The 18,362-nt window shown below is 45.9% G+C and overlaps 1 protein-coding gene across 1 annotated transcript in view; it reads right to left on the bottom strand.

The window, feature by feature from the left end:
* HIRA (histone cell cycle regulator) overlaps positions 1-18,362 on the bottom strand; it is a gene marked incomplete at its 5' end in the record, with an annotated part of 75,485 nt that overhangs the window by 17,614 nt on the left and 39,509 nt on the right. The window contains 5 exons of the mRNA XM_079717694.1: positions 262-410; positions 1,958-2,062; positions 2,397-2,601; positions 14,872-15,033; positions 16,679-16,876. Coding sequence (XP_079573820.1) covers positions 262-410; positions 1,958-2,062; positions 2,397-2,601; positions 14,872-15,033; positions 16,679-16,876 — 819 coding nt within the window. The remainder of the gene's footprint in view (positions 1-261; positions 411-1,957; positions 2,063-2,396; positions 2,602-14,871; positions 15,034-16,678; positions 16,877-18,362) is intronic.

The raw sequence follows: 18,362 nt of genomic DNA on the forward strand, positions 1-18,362 counted from the left end.
TCAGGAATCCGACTAGAACACCCAGGGGGCTTAGGTGACCCTCCAGGACTGTTTCCTCTCCTGTAACACGGGGGTGATGGTGCCACCTTCATGGGGTGCCCCAGTGACTTGGATGACTCAGGCACCAGCTCAGTCCTGAGCGAGGCTGGGTGTAGGCCTCCCTCAGACAGGCCACCTCCCAGGACAGCCCCGTGCCCCACAGCGCAGTGCAGGGTCTTGCTTTACGTTAAAGGCCGGTGGGGTGGAGACCCCTGCTCTTACCAGCTGCCGGCAGCGGTGAGGATCCGGCTGGTGAGTACTGTCTCCCACTCCTTCCCTTCCCGGCTGCACTTCAGGCGGCTCAGCTTTATGCCCCCTACAGCCGTCACCTCGTTCTCCACCTCGATGTACATGGAGGGATCGGAGCTCACCTGGGGGAGAGAAGCAAACAGAACGTTTTCAGCAGCAGTGGCCTCAGACGTGGGCCACGGACAGGGGGAAGGACACGCAAGGGTGGACAGAGCTGCCGGCCAACAGCAGGCTGGGGTTGGGGGTGGTCACAGGGCAGGACAGGGGGCCAGAGGTCCCAACGTGCAGCCCCCAGGGCAGGGCAAGTCCCAGGAGCTGGTGTCCACCTTGTCCTCTGTGCAGTGGAGCAGAGAATCGGTGTCACAGCTAAAGACCTCGAAGCCTCCAGATCCCACCACCTCCTCTCACAAGGGAGGATGCAGAGAAGGCAAGCAACCGGCCAAGAGAACACGGCACAGAAGGACCCCAGCCCGCTCAGGGGGACAGGGGTCTCCTGACTCCTAACTGAAGGATCTTCAAAGACTGTCAGGTTTGGCCAGAACAGAGGCTGTGTCGGCACTTGGAGGAAAGGTCTGGAAAGCCCTTAGGGTCTCCAGCTCCTTGGCAGTGCACCTTGGCATGCACACTGGAGCCCAGTGTCACTGACAGGAGGGTCCCCAGAAAAGCGTGGGGAGACGTGTGCAGTTCAGCACCAGCTCCATACAGGCTCAGCCTCGTGTTTTGTGTCTGGGGCGGACAGGCAGATACCCCACGTGGGACCTAGGTGAGCGGTTCGTACTTGTGTGGCCACACAGTGGGTGAGCTGGGGTGGAGGGTCAGCTGTGGCTGGGGGCTGGGCCCCCAGAAACCAAGAACAGCCCCACACAGCACTCCGCAAGGAAGGCCCGGGGGTGAGGGGGGCCGGGTGAGTTTGGGAGGGGGATTTGTGCGAAAAGAGCCAGGGGGCCCCACCCTTAGACCCAGAAGGACCTGTCCACCTGCCCCCTGGCAGCCCTGAGGGGCAGCCTGGGCTGAGGCAGCGTGCAGCCCACCTGCATGTGGGGTTCTAAACGGTTTCCCGAGGACATGAACCTGAGCTGAGGTATAGAGGGTGGGAGATGATGGTGTGTGCAAGGCCTGGCACGGGTGCTGGGCTGAGCGGCCAGAGGGCCTCTGGGAATAAAGGACTACTTGCTGTAGATCTGTGTTTTGAACAAGGCTGTAGTTAGAAGATTCCACTAGAGACCTTGAAAGGCCCTGATGATGACCCCACGCTGGGCACTGGGAAGTGGATGGGCCGGCAGGCTGGTCAAGAGACAGACCAGTGCCACACGGTCCCATGGGCTGAGCCCATGGCCGAGAGTGGAGATCGAGGAGGCTTCCAGGAGAAGGAATACCTGGGACAGGTCTTGAAGGAGCTGGGCACCCAGAAGATGGAGGGCAAAGCCATGAAGGAGAGGCGTGGGAGCTGGGGAAGTGAGGGGTCCCAGAGAAGAGACCAGCCGTCTTGTTAAGATTGGGTGGCTGCTCTGCTCAGCCACAACTTCCCCCAGAAGGTGATGGAGAACCACTTGAAAGCAGCCCCAAGTCTGTGACAATTCAAGGTTTACAGCTCCCAGAGGGTGGGGGTGGGCAGGCGGACAAAAAGAATGTGCAGGCTCGGGAGGGAGGGAGGCGGAGGCCTGCTCACCTGCAGGGTGAAGGCTCTCTGGGGGCCCGGCATGGGCAGCTTCAGCGCAGCTGCTGGGACAGACAAACACACGGCGTCCTTCTCTGCGGTCAGGGCAGCTGGGGACTGCAAGAGCAGAGATGTCCCTGAGCCCTGCCCGGCACTGGAGGGCAGTGCCAGGTAAAGGTGAGTCACCAGAGGTGAGGCTGGGCGTTTCCACCCTCTGTGAGGGCAGATGAATGCTACAGAGACCCCTACTTCAGAGACGAGGCAGCTAACCCCAGGGAGGGGCTCAAGGACTCTGGGTGGGTCGGGGCAGTTCTGGAGGTATACGTGTCCACGCCAGCTGTCCCCACACCGATGAGGCATGTGGGGCCCCCCTTCTTCCCCAGGGCATATGCAGGCCCCCACACCGAGCTCAGGAGGTGGGCCGGGGGCAGCACCAGCCCGCCAGCCTCACCTGCAGAGACAGGGACATGGGCATGAGCCGTGAGTCCTTCCGAGGCCGCCCTTTCTTCTTCTTCTCCACCGTTTCCACCTCGAGCTCCAGCTTCCGCTTGGAGAGTGAGGAAGGCTTGGCCACAGGGACCTTCTCATCGCTGTCACTGCTGCTCTCCAGGACATCCCGGGGCCGCAGCTCCTTCACAAGGCTCTGCTCTTTCAACCTGCACAAACACAGACACCCGTGGCTTTTCCACAGGACTACTAGTTTCATGATAATCAATAAAATCCATACTCATCCCCAAAAGTTAACAAATTTAAAAAGTAGGAGAGGATTTCTGGTTTCTGCTCTAAGATGCAAACAGCTTGGGAGTCGTCATTCTCACTCTTAAAATAAGAGGAAAACTGAAAACCTGTATACCAACAACTCTCCTTAGACCCACCAGAGAAACCGCTGCCCTGACAACTGGAGACAAGGCGAAGACATAAAACCGCCTGGAGCCCCACGAGGGAGGGAGGAGAGCACCCACACTTGTGTTAGTTTTACCTCCAGGAGCTCCACCAGTTGTCATGGGTGGAGATCAGGAATGGAGTGCTCCTCCCATACGCTTTGGGCTGAGGAAGGGGAAAGCAACCACTCTGAAACACACCCAGAGTCCTGTTCTCCTTAACAAAAGCCTTCCCCCAAGGAAAACTACTTTACTGAGTATGATGTGACCTGGGGGCAGGGCAATCAACCAACTCCAGCCTAGCCCCCCTCCACATGCACTAAGAAACTCTCTTGAAGGTCATAGGCCAGGGACTCTGGCCCAACAACAACACAGGAGACTTAATCATGCGACTAAAGAGTGTTTCTCCTCCCCAATACCTCACAAAATCAACAGGGCCCCTGTGTAATAAGAACACTAGATCACAACTAAGAGAACTGCAAGACACAGACTCTATTTAACAAGGAGTTTCTAGGGAAACTCAAGGAAAACAGGGAGAGAAAAGCAAGGACACCAGAAGAAATGGAAGCCTCTGACACCTGCAGCTTCAGGAGACAGTAAACAAGACCTAATTCTTACCAGGTAAACAAAACCTCACATTAAAGACCTTTTACCCCCAGTTCCTATTATTTAGTACATTATGTCCAGGTTTCAACAAAAATTACAAGACACGATAAAAGGTAAAACAAAACAAAATCAAACAAAAACCCAAAATGAAACACAGTCTCGAGATGAAGCAGGATCAGAACCAGAGTCAGACATGGCAGCAATTTTGGAATTATGAGGCCAGGATTTTTAAATAACTATTATTAATATGTTAAGGGCTCTAATGGAAAAATTTGAACACACAACAACAGATGGATCATATAAGCAGAGAGAATTTAATAATAATAATAATAGCTAAGACTTTTTCAAAATTAATGAAAGATACCAAACCACAGATCTGAGCTGCTCAGAGAACACTAAGTAGAATAAATACCAAAAAATTCACACCTACCTACACATAACATAAACTGCAGTAAACCAAAGACAAACAGAAACTCTTGAGAGAAGCAGAGGGAAAAATACACTTCAGCTAATAAGGGACAGAATAAAGATTACAACAGACCTCTCTTCAGAAACCGTTCAAGCAAAAACTGACTGAAGTGAAACATATAAGGTGTTAAAAACAAACCCACCAACCTAGAATTCTGTATCCATTGAAATTATATATCAAAAATGAAAGAGAAATAAAGGTTTTCTCAGACAAAAATAACAAAAAGACACTAGAGGAAATGTGTTGCCAGCAGAACTGCCTTGCAAGAAATGTTAAAAGAAGTTCTTCAGAGAGAAGGAAAATGATACAGGTCAGAAACTTAGATCTGCATGAAGAAAGTGCTAGAGAAAGAATAAATACTGTAAGAATTTTTATTTATCTTATTCTTAATTAAAAGATAACTTTTTGGGAATTCCCTGGCAGTCCAGTGGTTAGGACTCTTTGCTCCAAATGCAGGGGGCCTGGGATTGATCCCTGGTTGGGGAACTAAGATCCCACATACTACAATAAGCACGTGTGCCACAACTACTGAGCCCGTGAGCTCTAGAGCTCAAGCGCTGCAACTAGAGAAGCCCGAGTGCCATAACAAAGACCCAGTGCAGCCAAAATAAATAAATAAATAAATAATTTAAAAAAAAGAACAAATCACATTCTCTAAATAAGAAATAAAAAATAGAACCTAATCATATTAAAAAAAAAAATCCCTAGTCGGGGAACTAAAATCCTACAGGCCACACACACACACACACACACACACACACACACACACACAAAAGTGAAAGATAACTTTTTGTTCAAACTAGTAACAGCAACAATGTATTGGATGATAAGTGAAATAAATAAACAGTAGCAATGTTATATGTCTTGGAAAGAAAGAATTGGGAATACTTGGTTAACAGGCACCTGCACTACCCTTCAGCATTATAACATTATTTGAAAGTGTACTTAGTTACAAATGTTTATTTCAAACTGTAGGGCAACCACTAAAAAAAATTTAAAAAGCAGTACAGTTGACATGCTAAGAGAGACAATGGGGGAGATACATTATCTTACTATCTAAGATATTCTTAGATAATGCTAAGAGATAATATAAGAGAAAATGGAATCATACCAAAAACATGCTCAATTAAAACCAGAGAAGGCAGAAGAAAAAGGGGGAGACCAAAATCGTTAAGAATATGGGAGATACTAATTGACTATATCAATAATCACTTTAAATATAAATATTCCAAATATACCAATTAAAAGAAACTGACAAAAAGAATGAAAAAGAAAACCCAAGTATATGTTGTCTACAAGAAACTCAGCTTAAATATAAAGACACATAAATTAAAAAGGCTGGTTCCAACTATATGACATTCTGGAAAACAAAAAACTATGGAAATAGTAAAAAAAATATCAGTTATTGCCAGGGGTTGGGAGGAGAGAAGGATGAACAGGCAGAGTGCAGAGGATTGTTAGGTCAGTGAAACTATGTTGTATGATACCATTATGGTGGTAGATACATGTCCTTATACATTGTCCAAACCCACAGAATGCAAAACACCAAAGGTGAACACTTAATGTAAACTATGGACTTTGGGTGACAATGATGTGTCTGTGTAGTTTTATTGGTTGTAACCAATGTATCACTCAGATGTGGGATGTCAACAGTTAAGGCAGAGGGCTATATGAGAACTCTCTGTACTTTCTGTACAATTTTTCTGTGAACCTTAAACTGTTCAAAAAAAATAAGTCTACTCTTTATGTTTTTTATTTTATTTTTATTTTTTGCGGTATGCGGGCCTCTCACTGCTGTGGCCTCTCCTGTTGCGGAGCACAGGCTCCGGACGCGCAGGCTCAACGGCCATGGCTCACAGGCCCAGCCGCTCCGCGGCATGTGGGATTTTCCTGGACTGGGGCACAAACGAACTCATGTCCCCTCATCGGCAGGCGGACTCTCAACCACTGCGCCACCAGGGAAGCCCCTAAGTCTACTCTTTAAAAAAAGGGATGGAGAAGGACATGCCACACTAACACTAAGTAAAAGAGAGCTGGAGTAGCTGTATTAATCTCAGACAAAGCAGTCACCAGAGTAAGGAAAATTATCAAGAATAAAGACAGGCATTGGGCTTCCCTGGTGGCGCAGTGGTTGAGAGTCTGCCTGCCAATGAGGGGACATGGGTTCGTGCCCCGGTCTGGGAAGATACCACATGCCGCAGAGCGGCTAGGCCCGTGAGCCATGGCCACTGAGCCTGCATGTCTGGAGCCTGTGCTCCACAATGGGAGAGGCCAAAACAGTGAGAGGCCCGTGTACCAGAAAAAAAAAAAAAAAAGACAGGCGTTATATGATGATAAGAGGGTTGATTTTCCAAGAAGACATAGCAATCCTTAATATGCATACATCTAACAATAGAGTGTGTCAAAATACATGTGGAAAAACTGATAGAACTGGAAGGAGAACTAGACAAGTCCACTATTATAGCTGGAGATTTCCATATACCTCTATCAGTAATCAACAGATCCAGCAGACAGAAAATCAATAAGGACATAATTAATTGAACAGTACCATCATTCATTGTATTTAATTGACATTTATAAAGTACTTCATTTATCAATAGCAGAATATACATTATTCTCAAGATCACATGGAATATTCACTAGTATAGACCATATTCTGGGTCATAAAACATACTCTAACAAATATGAAAGAACAGAAATCATACAAAGTATGCTTCAAGACCACAACAGAATTAAAGTAGACATCAATAACAGAAAGTCAGAAAACTCACACATCTTTCATGATTAAACAACATTTCTAAATAACACATGGATCAAAGAAAAAGTCTCAAAAGAAATTTTTAAAATATTGAATTAAATGAAAATGAAAACATAATGTCAAATTTTATGGGATACAGTGAAAGCAGTGCTTAGAGGGAAACTTATTGCAGAGAATGCATAAATTAGAAAAAAAGAAAGACCTGAAATAACTTCACCTTTAGGAACTAGAAAAAGATGAGCAAGCAGTAGAAAATTAATAATAAAAATAATAAAAAATAAAATAATATTAAATAATAAATATTAAATAAAAATAATATTAATGCAATAATAAGCAAAATAATGTAAAGCAAGCAGAATAAAGTAAATAGTAAAAAATTAGAGCATAAATCAATGAAATTGAAAAGGGAAAATAGAGAAAAATCAATGAAATAAAAAGTCGGTTCTTTGAAAAGATCAATAAAATTGATAAACTTATAGTGAGGCTAATCAGAAAAGGAGAGAGAAGACACAAATTACTAATATCAGAAATGAAAGGGGAGGAACTTCCCTGGTGGCGCAGTGGTTAAGAATCCGCCTGCCAATGCCGGGACACAGGTTCAAGCCCTGGTCCAGGAAGATTCCACATGCCGCGGAGCAACTAAGCCTGCGTGCCACAATTACTGAGCCTGTGCTCTAGAGCCCGTGCTCCACAACGAGAAGCCACCGCAATGAGAAGCCTGCGCACCTCAACAAAGAGTAGCCCCCGCTCACTGCCACTAGAGAAAGCCCATGTGCAGTAACAAAGACCCAATGCAGCCAAAAATAAATAAAATAATTTATATAAAAATAAAGAAATGAAAGGGGAGGTAAGCAACAAGGATTTACTGTATAGCACAAGGATCTATATTCAGTATCTTGTAATAACCTATAATGGAAAATAATCTGAAAAATACATAACTGAATGATTTTGCTACACAAAATATATTGTGTGAGACTAATACAATATTGTAAATCAAATACACATCAATAAAAAAAGAAAGAAATGAAAGGGGGCCCTCACTACTGATCACATCCCTGGACATTAAAAGGATCATAAAGGAATATTATGAACGACTTTATACCCATATATTTGATAAGTTAGTTAAAATGGACCAGTTCTTTGAAAAAAAAAATCCACGTAACTCACACAAGGAAAAATAATCTGAATAGACCTGTATCTATTAAGGAAATTAACCAACAATTAATAATCTTCCAAGAAAGAAAGCACCAAACCCAGACAGTTTTACTGGTGAATTCTATCAAACATTTAAGAAAGAAATTATACCAATTCTCCACAATCTGTTCGAGAAAACAGAAGTAGAAGAAATAAATCCTAACTCCTATGAGGCCAGCATTACCCTAATATCCAAACCAGATTACAAGAAAGAAGAACGACAGACCAATATCTCTCATGAACAAAGATTCAAAAATCCTCAACAAAATATTAGCAAGTTGAATCCAACAACGTATAAAATGAATTATACACCATGACCAAATGGGATTTATTCCAGGTAGGCATACTGATTTAACATTCAAAAATCAATTAACATAAGCCACCACATCCAACAACACTAAAGAAGAGCATTATGACCGTATCAACTGATGCAGAAAAAGCATATGACAAAACCAAACATCTATTAATGATAAAAGCTTAGCAAACTAGAAATAGAGAACTTAACTTGATAAAGAATAACCACAAAAAAAACTTACTGTTAACATTGTACTGGAAGACTTAGCTAATGCAGTATGACAAGAGAAGGAAATAAAAGGTATAAAGATTGGGAAGGAAGAATAAAACTGTGTTCAGTGAATAAAAACATCAGTGATGACACTATGTCATTGTAGAAAATTGCAAAGAATCAATAACAACAAAATCTGTAACTAATAAGCAATTATGCCAAGGTTGCAGGATACAAGGTTAACATACAAATGTCAATTGCTTTTCTATATACTAGCAATGAACAAGTGGTATTTGAAATTCTAAACACAATACCACTTACACTGGTGACAAAAGAGCAATAGTTTGATAGAAATATAACAAAATATGTACAAATTTTATATGAGGGAAACAAAACTCTGATGAAAGAAATCAAAGATCTAAATAAACAGATATTCTATGTTCATGAATAGGAAGACTCAATATTGTTAAGATGTCAACTTTTCCTAACTTGATCTAGAGATTCAATGGAATCCCAATAAAAATCCCAGGAACTTATACTGTAGTATCAACAAACTTATTCTAAAGTTTATATGAAAAGGAAAAGACCCCAAAATAGATCTAAACAAATGTAGTCAACTGATCTTTGATAAAGGCAAAGACATAGAATAATCTTTCAACAAATGGTGCTGGCACAAATGGACGTCCACATGCAAATACTAAATCTAGACACAGACCGTACATCTTTCACAAACATTAACTCAAAATGGATCATAGATCTAAGTGTAAAATGCAAAACTATAAAATGAGAACTCAGAAGAAAACATAGTAGGAAGTCTAGGCGAGCTTGGGTTTGGCAATGTTTTTTTTTGTTTTTTGTTTTTTGTTTTTTTTTTTTGCGGTACGTGGGCCTCTCACTGTTGTGGCCTCCCCCTTTGTGGAGCACAGGCTCCGGACGCACAGGCTCAGCGGCCATGGCTCACGGGCCCAGCCACTCCGCGGCATGTGGGATACTCCCGGACCGGGGCACGAACCCTTGTCCCCTGCATCGGCAGGCGGACTCTCAACCACTGCACCACCAGGGAAGCCCTGGCAATGAGTTTTTGATACAACACCAAAAGCATGATCCATGATAGAAAAAAAAAAAAATCTAATGTGTTGGACTTCATTAACATTAAAAATTTCTGCTCTGAGAAAGACACTGTCAAGAGAATGGAAAACCAAATCAAAGACTGGGAGAAAATATCTGTGAATCACATTACCTGAATAAAGACTTGTATCTAAAATATACAAAGAATTCTTAAAATTCGGCAGTAAGAAATAACCAATTGGGGCTTCCCTGGTGGCACAGTGGTTGAGAATCCACCTGCCAGTTCAGGGAACACGGGTTCGATCCCTGGTCCGGGAGGCTCCCACATGCCGTGGAGCAGCTAGGCCCGTGCGCCACAACTACTGAGCCTGTGCCCTGGAGCCTGTGAGCCTCAACTACTGAGCCCACGTGCTGCAAATGCTGAAGCCCAAGCGCCTGGAGCCGGTGCTCTGCAGCTAAGAGAAGCCACCACAATGAGAAGCCCGCACACTGCAATGAAGAGTGGCCCCCGCTTGCTGCAGTTAGAGAAAGCCCACGCACAGCAACGAAGACCCAACATAGCCAAAATAAAAAAAATAATAAAAAAAAAGAAATAACCAATTTAAAAAAATGAACAAAGATCTGAACAGGCACTCACCAAAGATGAGATGGCTGATAAATGTATGAAAAGATGTTCAGCATCATATGTCATTCAGCAATTGAAAATTAAAACAATACCACTAAACACTTATTAGAATGGCTAAAACTCAGAAAATTGATGATACAAAACGCCAACAAGGATGTGGATCAAAGGAACACATTCACTGTTGGTGGGACTGCAGTCATTTTGGAAGACAGTCTGGCAGTTTCTTACAAAGCTAAACCTAGTCTTACCATACCAACCAGCAATTGCACTCCTAGGTATCTGCCCAGTGGAGATGAAAAAATATATTCACACAAAAACCTATACGTGAGTACTGATAGCAGTTTTATACATCATCTATATATAATTGCCAAAAAATGGAAGCAACCACAATGTCCTTCAATGGGGGAATGCTTAAACTGTGGTACATACAAACTATGTGCATCCATACAATGGGATAAGATCTGTTAATAATAAGAAATAAGCTATCAAACCATGAAAATGCATGGAAGAACCTTAAATGGATATTACTAAGTAAAAGACACCCATTTGAAAAGGCTAGGTACAGTATGTTTCCAATTATATGACATTCTAGGAAAGGCAAAACTGTAGAGACAGTAAAAAGATCAGTGGTTTTCAGGTATTCAGGGAGGATGGAGGGAGGGATAAACAGCTGAAGCAAGAGGCATGTTCAGGAGGTGAACTTACTGTGCCTGATACCAGACCCTCCTGCTGCCTCGGAAGCAGGAAGCTTGGCCCTAAGTGAATACTCACTCGCTGCCACTTCCTTTCTTATTTTTTGGGGTTTTTGATTCTTTTATTTATTCACTGCCTTTTCAAGGGAGAAGCTGAGAATGGCAAACTTGATGAGCCCTTATTCTATAGTTCCTGCTGGAGCTGTATGTGTGGCTGAAAGGCCTTATGAGATGTGGGTAACACAGCTACTGAGGGACAATCCCTGGTGGCATCAGGGCCCAGGTCATGCATCAAGACTTTGCCCTCTAGCAGCCTGATTCAAGGGGTAGCCTCTGCACTTCTCAAAGCAGGGTCTGCACTCCCCGAGAGCTAGGAATTGACAGTGATAAGGGCCATGGAGACCTGCAAGGTGAACATCCTTCCTCAGTGAACAGAAGGAATTCCTAGCTATGATGACCTGTGGTTTCACTAAGGTGGAGATTGTGTTTTATTCTGGCTATTCAGACCTCACTCCATTTCCAAAACTGAGATTTCAGTACTTGCTTAAGCCTATGAAACATCGGTCACTCCCTCTTGGCCAATGCCCCACAGCCCGCCCTCTTTGGGGAACTCCTGTTAGGTGCACGAAGACCCTACCCTCTGCCCTCCAGACACTCCTCCTTGGGCTCCACCTCTTCACCTCTGCAGCACCCCGGCCATTTCCTCAGATCAAATGCGCTCCTCAGCTGGGCCTCCTCTGCTGTCAAATATGCCCACTGAGGTTTTTTCTTTTGGACGCGTGGCTTGCAGGATCTCAGTTCCCCAACCAGGGGTTGAAACCTGGGCCCCTGGCAATGAAAGCACTGAGTCCTAACCACTGGACCGCCAGGGAATTCCCTCTGCTGACTCTTCAATTGCAATGATTATTTTTTCTTTTCCAAAAGTATTTTTGGGTTCATTTCCAAATCTATCTGGTCTTTTTGATGGTGTATTATTTCTTACTGAGCTATAATTCACGTACCGTAAAAGTCACCATTTTAAAGTATAAAATTCACTAGTTTTTAGTATATTCATAAGGCCATCAATCATCACCACTAAGCCTTGAGCCTTTTCATAATCCCCAAAAGAAACTTTGTATCCATCAGCACTCACCCCATCCTGCCCCGGCAACCACTAATCTACTTTCTGTCTCCATGGATTTGCCTATTCTAGAATTAAATATAAATGGATGTGGTCCTTTGTGACTGGCTTCTTTCACTTAGCATAACGTTGTCAAGGTTTTTCCCTGTTGTGGCATGTATAAGCATTCCATTCCTTTTTATTGCCAAATAATATTATTGATATATTGTATGGATGTACCACATTTTAAAAATCCATTCATCAATTGACGGACATTTGGGATATTTCCACTTTTTGGCTATTATGAATAATACGGATATGAACTTTATTGGGTCTTCATTGTGGCATGTGGATCTTTCATTGCAGCATGCAGGCTTCTCTCTAGTTGTGGTGTGCAGGCTCAGTATTTGTGGCAAATGGGCTCTCTAGTTGCGGCGCTCGGGCTTAGTTGCCCCGCAGCATGTGGGATCTTAGTTGCCCGACAAGGGATCGAACCCATGTCCCCTGCACTGGAAGGTGGATTCTTAACCACTGGACCACCAGGTAAGTCCCCTGATATGAACTTTTGTGTACAACTTTTTACATGAATACGTTTTCAATTCTCTTGGGTATCTACCTAGGTGTGGGATTGCTGGCTCAGACAGTAACTATTTTAACCATTTATGGATACGCCAGATTGTCCTCTAAACCAGCTGAACCATTTTACAATCCCACCAGAATCTATGAGGGTCCTGATTTCTCCCCATCCTCACCAACATTTCTTATTATCTGACTTTCTGATCACGGATCCTAGTGGGTGGGAAGTGGTAGTTCACTGTAGTTTTGGTTTGCATTTCTCTGATGACTAATGATGTTGAATGTCTTTTTATGTGCTTATGGTTGTTTGTGTATCTTCTTTGGAGAAATGTCTATTTAAATCCTTTGTCCATTTAATTTAAAACTGGGTTATTACTCTTTTTACTGTTGAGCTATAAGAGCTCTTCACTCAGATGTGATTTGCAAATATTTTCTCCCATTTAGTAGGTTGTCCTTTCATTCTGCTGACAGTGCTCTTTGAAGCACAAAAGTTTTAAGTTTTGACGATGCCCAATTTTTCTATTTTTTCTTTAGTTGCTTGTGTTTTAGGTGTCACATCTAAGAAATAGTTTTCTAATCCAAGGTCACATCTATGTTTTCTTCTAAGAGTTTTACAGTTTAACTCTTACGTTTAGTTCTTCAATCCATTTTGAGTTAATTTTTATACATAGGATAGTATATGAATCTTTCCTCACGTTTTATCTTTCTTGTCTTTGACCATCTTACGCATGTTTACTTTACAGCCACCATCTGACAATCTACCATCAGAGGTACAGAGGTCTACACCTTCTGCTCCTGATGTCTCCTGACATGCGTGGATGATCAGGGTTTCTTCACGGGCTTTGTTCCTTTGGATTCTGAGTCATCTCAGGCAGTGTTTCTTTAGTGGGAACACAGTACCCCCTGGGGTCAGGATGGATTTATATTTGCTTTGCCAAGTGCCTCTGGGGTGTTAATTAGACTAGAATCTTCTTTTGTGTCCAGTTCTTGGCTTGGTGATTTCCAGATGACAGAGGTAGTGTTAAAGTGACCTCCAATCCACTTGAGGGCAGGCCAGTGGTGACACAGCCTCAGGGGAAGACTGTTTTCCTAACTCAGAGGGTAGGCTGAGACATTCCAGGCTCTGGCCATGTTCCTATGCTGTCAGTCAGGTTTCTTCTAGTCCCCCTCTCACTGGAGGTACACTTTTTTTTAGCAGCTTGACTTCATGCTAGTGTCTTAATTCCAATCCCTACGTGGCTCAGGCCTAAGGCCCTGTCTCAAATCTGTGTGGCCATTAATACTCAAGGTCCTTGTTCACCAGGCCAGTAACCTCCTGGCCTAACACCCACTGCTCTGGTTGTTTTGTTCACTCTTAGATTTTGGCTCCTAGGGACTTCACTTACTTTCTTGTGAACTAGTCACATACTTTAGGGACACATGTTACGTTTCATCCAGCATTTCAGAATGTTTAGCAGCAGGGAGGTTTCAGATCCTCTATATTGCTGGGCAGAAAAATTGCTGGGTAAAAAGATCACATGAAACACCCGTATAAAACAGACGTGACCACACTGCAGACCCCATGCCATAGTCACCGCTGACCTGAAGGGACAGTCATCCCATGCTGGCTTCTGAGGCCTATTCTCCAAGGATGAATCCCACTCAGACAAGCAGTTTTGAGAACGTGGGTGAAGCCCCGGGGACAGTACAGTGTGGCTTTAGCTCCAAGACACCATCCATGGCAAGGACAGGTCTCATCCCAGATGCTTCCTCCACTGGGCACCTTCTGGCCATGTGGCTCCTGCAAGAGTCTCTGGCCCACGTCCCTGATGTGGCTAATGGTAACGCTGAGCCCAATCACCTTGCAGTGGGTCACAGCTCCAGGTTGGCACTCAAGGCCCTGGTCTGTGTGGAGGAAGGTGGCCCGGCCCCCCCTCAGACTCTCCCAGCCTTCGACTTGCTGGACCAGGCAGTGAGCTCCGTGCCACAGCAGGCTCGGCAGGAGGCCCTCCCAGGAGGCAGAGAAACTGTGTCAATAGCAGAGGCTGAAACACTCAGTGTGGCTCCTCAGGACTCCTGCCGCCCCATGACTGCTGCCTGTACTCAGGAAGGTGCAGAGGACATGCTGCAGGGGCTCAGAAGCCCGTTGGAAATCACAGAAGCCTCCCCTCCATCACTTTAATCTCAGCTCCCGACCTCCTGGTCAGTGTCTGAGCAGAAAGCCAGGACCAGAGCCTTCCACCCTCTGACCATCTCAGCACAGCCTCTGCACCCACCAGCCCTCGTGCCTCTGCCCTTTGGTCCCCCACCCCCACCCCATGGCTCTGTGAAGCAGCCACACCTTTCTCCTCAGAGTGGTGGCTCCTGAATACAAAGGGACAGGAGTCTGCACCCTCACAGGAAGGCGGACGTGGCACGGCTGGCCCAAGTCTGTACCCTCCCCATCTCTGGGGCCCCACACAGCCACCACCTACCTTTCCATAGCTGTCGGGGTCAAACCGGCCAAGGCAGGAGCCCCCGGCGTGGCTTTGGAGCGCTCCGTGAATCGGGAGTCGAACGCTTTCATAGGTTCGATCTTGGACGGGGTTGTGAGGATGGAGGGGGATGGTGCAGCGGGAGCAGAGGCCGCATTCACGCTGGGGGTGGGGTGGAGACGGAAGGCCACATCAGCACAACCCACTGAGGATCCGGGAGTCCGGGATTTGTGGGGCTTGGAGCCAAGTGAATGGGGCACAAATATCAAACTTCCGTAAATAATTTCAAGACGTAATCGACTATTGCCAACTTTCTTTAATACTTTCACATATTAAAGTTCTGGGAGTTTGGCTTTCTGAGAAGACTGTGAGCAAATGCACTCTCACCCGTACCACTTTAGTGTTCTCAGAGCTTCTGGGGGTAGCACGAGGCCTCAACAGCGGTTCCTACAACCCCCTTTTCCTCACCATAGAGCTCTGTCTCCACAACCTGAATACAGCAGCTCCACCCAACCCACTCTGACCACCAGCTCTGACCACAGTCTCACAGGGACAATCACACACCCTTTATGCTCTCCTCCAAGTGCTCCGTGTGTCTCTGACTCCACAGAGAAAAGGGAGCTCAGGCTGGAGCTTACCAGCTCCGTTGTCCCAGCACATCCCACACGCTGGGTCAAAGCCATGGGGACTCCTCTGCCCACATCCGGGCTAACTTCCCTCCCTGCCGCTGGACCCCAGGCCAGATGCCCGCAGGCACCTGTATGAGCCTCCCCTCCTCTCCGGGGACCTGCACGGCCAACTGTTGAACATTTTGCAAACCTGGCGTCCTGTCCTTCCCCAGACACCCTTCCTCCCAATGCTCTGCTTCCTGACTGGTCTTGCTGCTCCATACCCTTCTCTTCCCTCAAGGGAGAGGGGACACTCAAAGCCTGGCACATGCCTCCACAGCCATGACACCAGAGGCAGGAGCTGTGATAATGCACGGCCCTGTCCCTGGTGACAGAGGGTCACGTTGACAGTGTCAGTTGTGTGCTAGTGCGGCAGCTAAACTTGGGCCCCATTGTTGGTCGTTTCCTAAGGTGCAAGTCCCAGCGCCTGTGTGTCCACTCCAGGGAGAAGCCAGCCTTCCTCCCCTCGCCCACCACTCTTCAGGCTCCGGGCCTCTGCTCTCGCTGTTGCCCCTACTCCCCAGCCCCGTCCCCTGGCTCAGCCTAAATGAGAAGCCTTCCTGAGACCTGCCTGCCAAGGCCCTCAGAGGGCCAGTCCCGCACCCCTGTGGCCACCTCTTCCCCTACCAGCCTAGATCCTCCCCGGAGATGAGGACCCACCAATCAACCCCTGCAGACGTCGGGCCTGGCACAGCTTGTCACTCAGAGCAGGCGCTGGGCAAATGGCTCCTGGCTCTTAGTCATGCTCCTCTGGTCCTTTCAGACTTCTAGTTTGGTTTCCAGGTGATGGCCAGTAAAGACATGGGCTCCCCGAGCAAATGTATTCTGAGTGTGAGGGGAGTCTGTGCCGTGGCACATGAGCAGGCCAGCCGAAGGTGGGCTGGCCCCGTGGCAGATGACGCGTCATGGGCCAGTTGCCACCCTTAGTATTCCCATCCTGAGACTGCATCTTCCCCCAGGACATGAAGTCCTCAGGGCCCTAATCATCAGACTCTCCTGATCAAGGCTCCCTTCTGAGCAGGCCCTCATCTGAAACCAAGCACCTGTCTCTTTTCTTTACTGAAGAGGCCACGAAGTGTCCCTGGAACTGTCCAGACCACACTTGCCCAGGTACAGGACCAAGCTTGGCACCTACTCACCTGTCCTTACTGACAGAATCGCCCGCAGGCCTGGTGCCGGTCGCTGCCACAGGCTCTGTGGAAGGCTTCGAGGTGCCGAAGGGGACGGAGGTACTGGAGTCCAGCGGCAGCAGTTGTGGGCTGCTGTGAGAGGTGAGCATGGTGCCCGCCAGGGAACCCGAGAGCGGGATGCTGTTGAAGAAGGCCGTGGAGAAGTCCCTGTTGTCGAGAAGGAGAAAAGTCAGCCTTGGACGTGGAGCACCACGTTGAGTACTTACACATCCTAAGCAAATTTTTTTCTGGGTCCAATGGCAATGTATTTTCATGGCAGAATTTTTATGTAAGTTACAGAAAAGTAAAAAGGAAATTAAAATCACTTCATACACTACATTTAATTAGATCTAAGATGAACTGGTACTTTATATACCACTAAGAAAGAAAAAAACTGCGACCGATTGTAACTGTCAGGTGTCACTGATAAGATGCACCCTGATCTCAAGAGGTGTTATCATGTGCAAATGTGTCTTGGGGCTGGGGAAACAGCGCACAGAGTGGGCCTCTCTTTCATTATGGGCAGCGTGGACGTGCCATGGTTTACCCAACCAGCCTCTCGTGAGGAACAGCTGGACGGTTTCCTGGTGTTTCTGTAACACACACTGCTGTGTGCCGGCTGAGGGCCCTGGGTATCATGGCTCAGCCATGCACAGGCTCTGAGGCCTTGGGCACCTCAGCCGCCATGTCTGCAAAAGAGATGACAGGACCCTCTCCACAAGGCCGCTCTCTGGACTAATGTACTTCCTGTAGTGCATGACACGGGGCACACACAGAGACGCCTGCTGTTATGACTGTCATCCCACTTGTTTCATACGCTACATGGGATAAATTCCTAGAAGGAACTGCAGCAGCAAATGGAATGTTCATCGACGATTTTGGATAAATAGTTCTCAAGGGCCCTGCTTTGAGGTTCACCTCACAAGCCGTGCATGGGTGCCTATTTCCCTAAACCCTCATCAATGGTTTTATCAACTTTTTTTTTTTTTGCAGTACGCGGCCCTCTCACTGTTGTGGCCTCTCCCGTTGCGGAGCACAGGCTCCGGACGCACAGGATCAGCGGCCATGGCTCACGGGCCTAGCCGCTCCACGGCATGTGGTATCTTCCCGGACTGGGGCACGAACCCATGTCCCCTGCATCAGCAGGTGGACTCTCAACCACTGAGCCACCAGGGAAGCCCTTTATCAACTTCTTGATACCTGATAATCTGAGAGATGAAAAATGGTATCTTACTACAATTTTAATTTGCTATTATTTTGATGCAAGGTTGAAATATTTTCATCTAGAAACACCTGATTTCCCTCTCTTGGGAGCTGTTTGGTCATATCTGTCATCCATTGTTCTATTTGGTTACTGGTCTTTATTATTGATTGTAAGACCTATTTACATATTCAAAAATTCCTATATGGACAGGAAATATTTTCCCCAGGATGTTGTGTTTTGACTATTTATCATGTAATTTTCCTTGCAAAAACATATTATTTTCGTGTGGTCTAACTTTTGTGTAATTTGTAGAAGACTTTTTTTACCTCTGAGGTTATGAAAGTATTCTTCTATGGAATATTCTAAAATTTTAAATAATAAAAAAGTTAAACATTAAAAAAAATCTCTGAGATGTTCAGAATGTTCTCTGAACAATTTCTGAGCTGTGCA

This window comes from Hyperoodon ampullatus (assembly GCF_949752795.1).
Source record: "Hyperoodon ampullatus genome assembly, chromosome: 13".
Taxonomy (NCBI): domain Eukaryota; kingdom Metazoa; phylum Chordata; class Mammalia; order Artiodactyla; family Ziphiidae; genus Hyperoodon; species Hyperoodon ampullatus.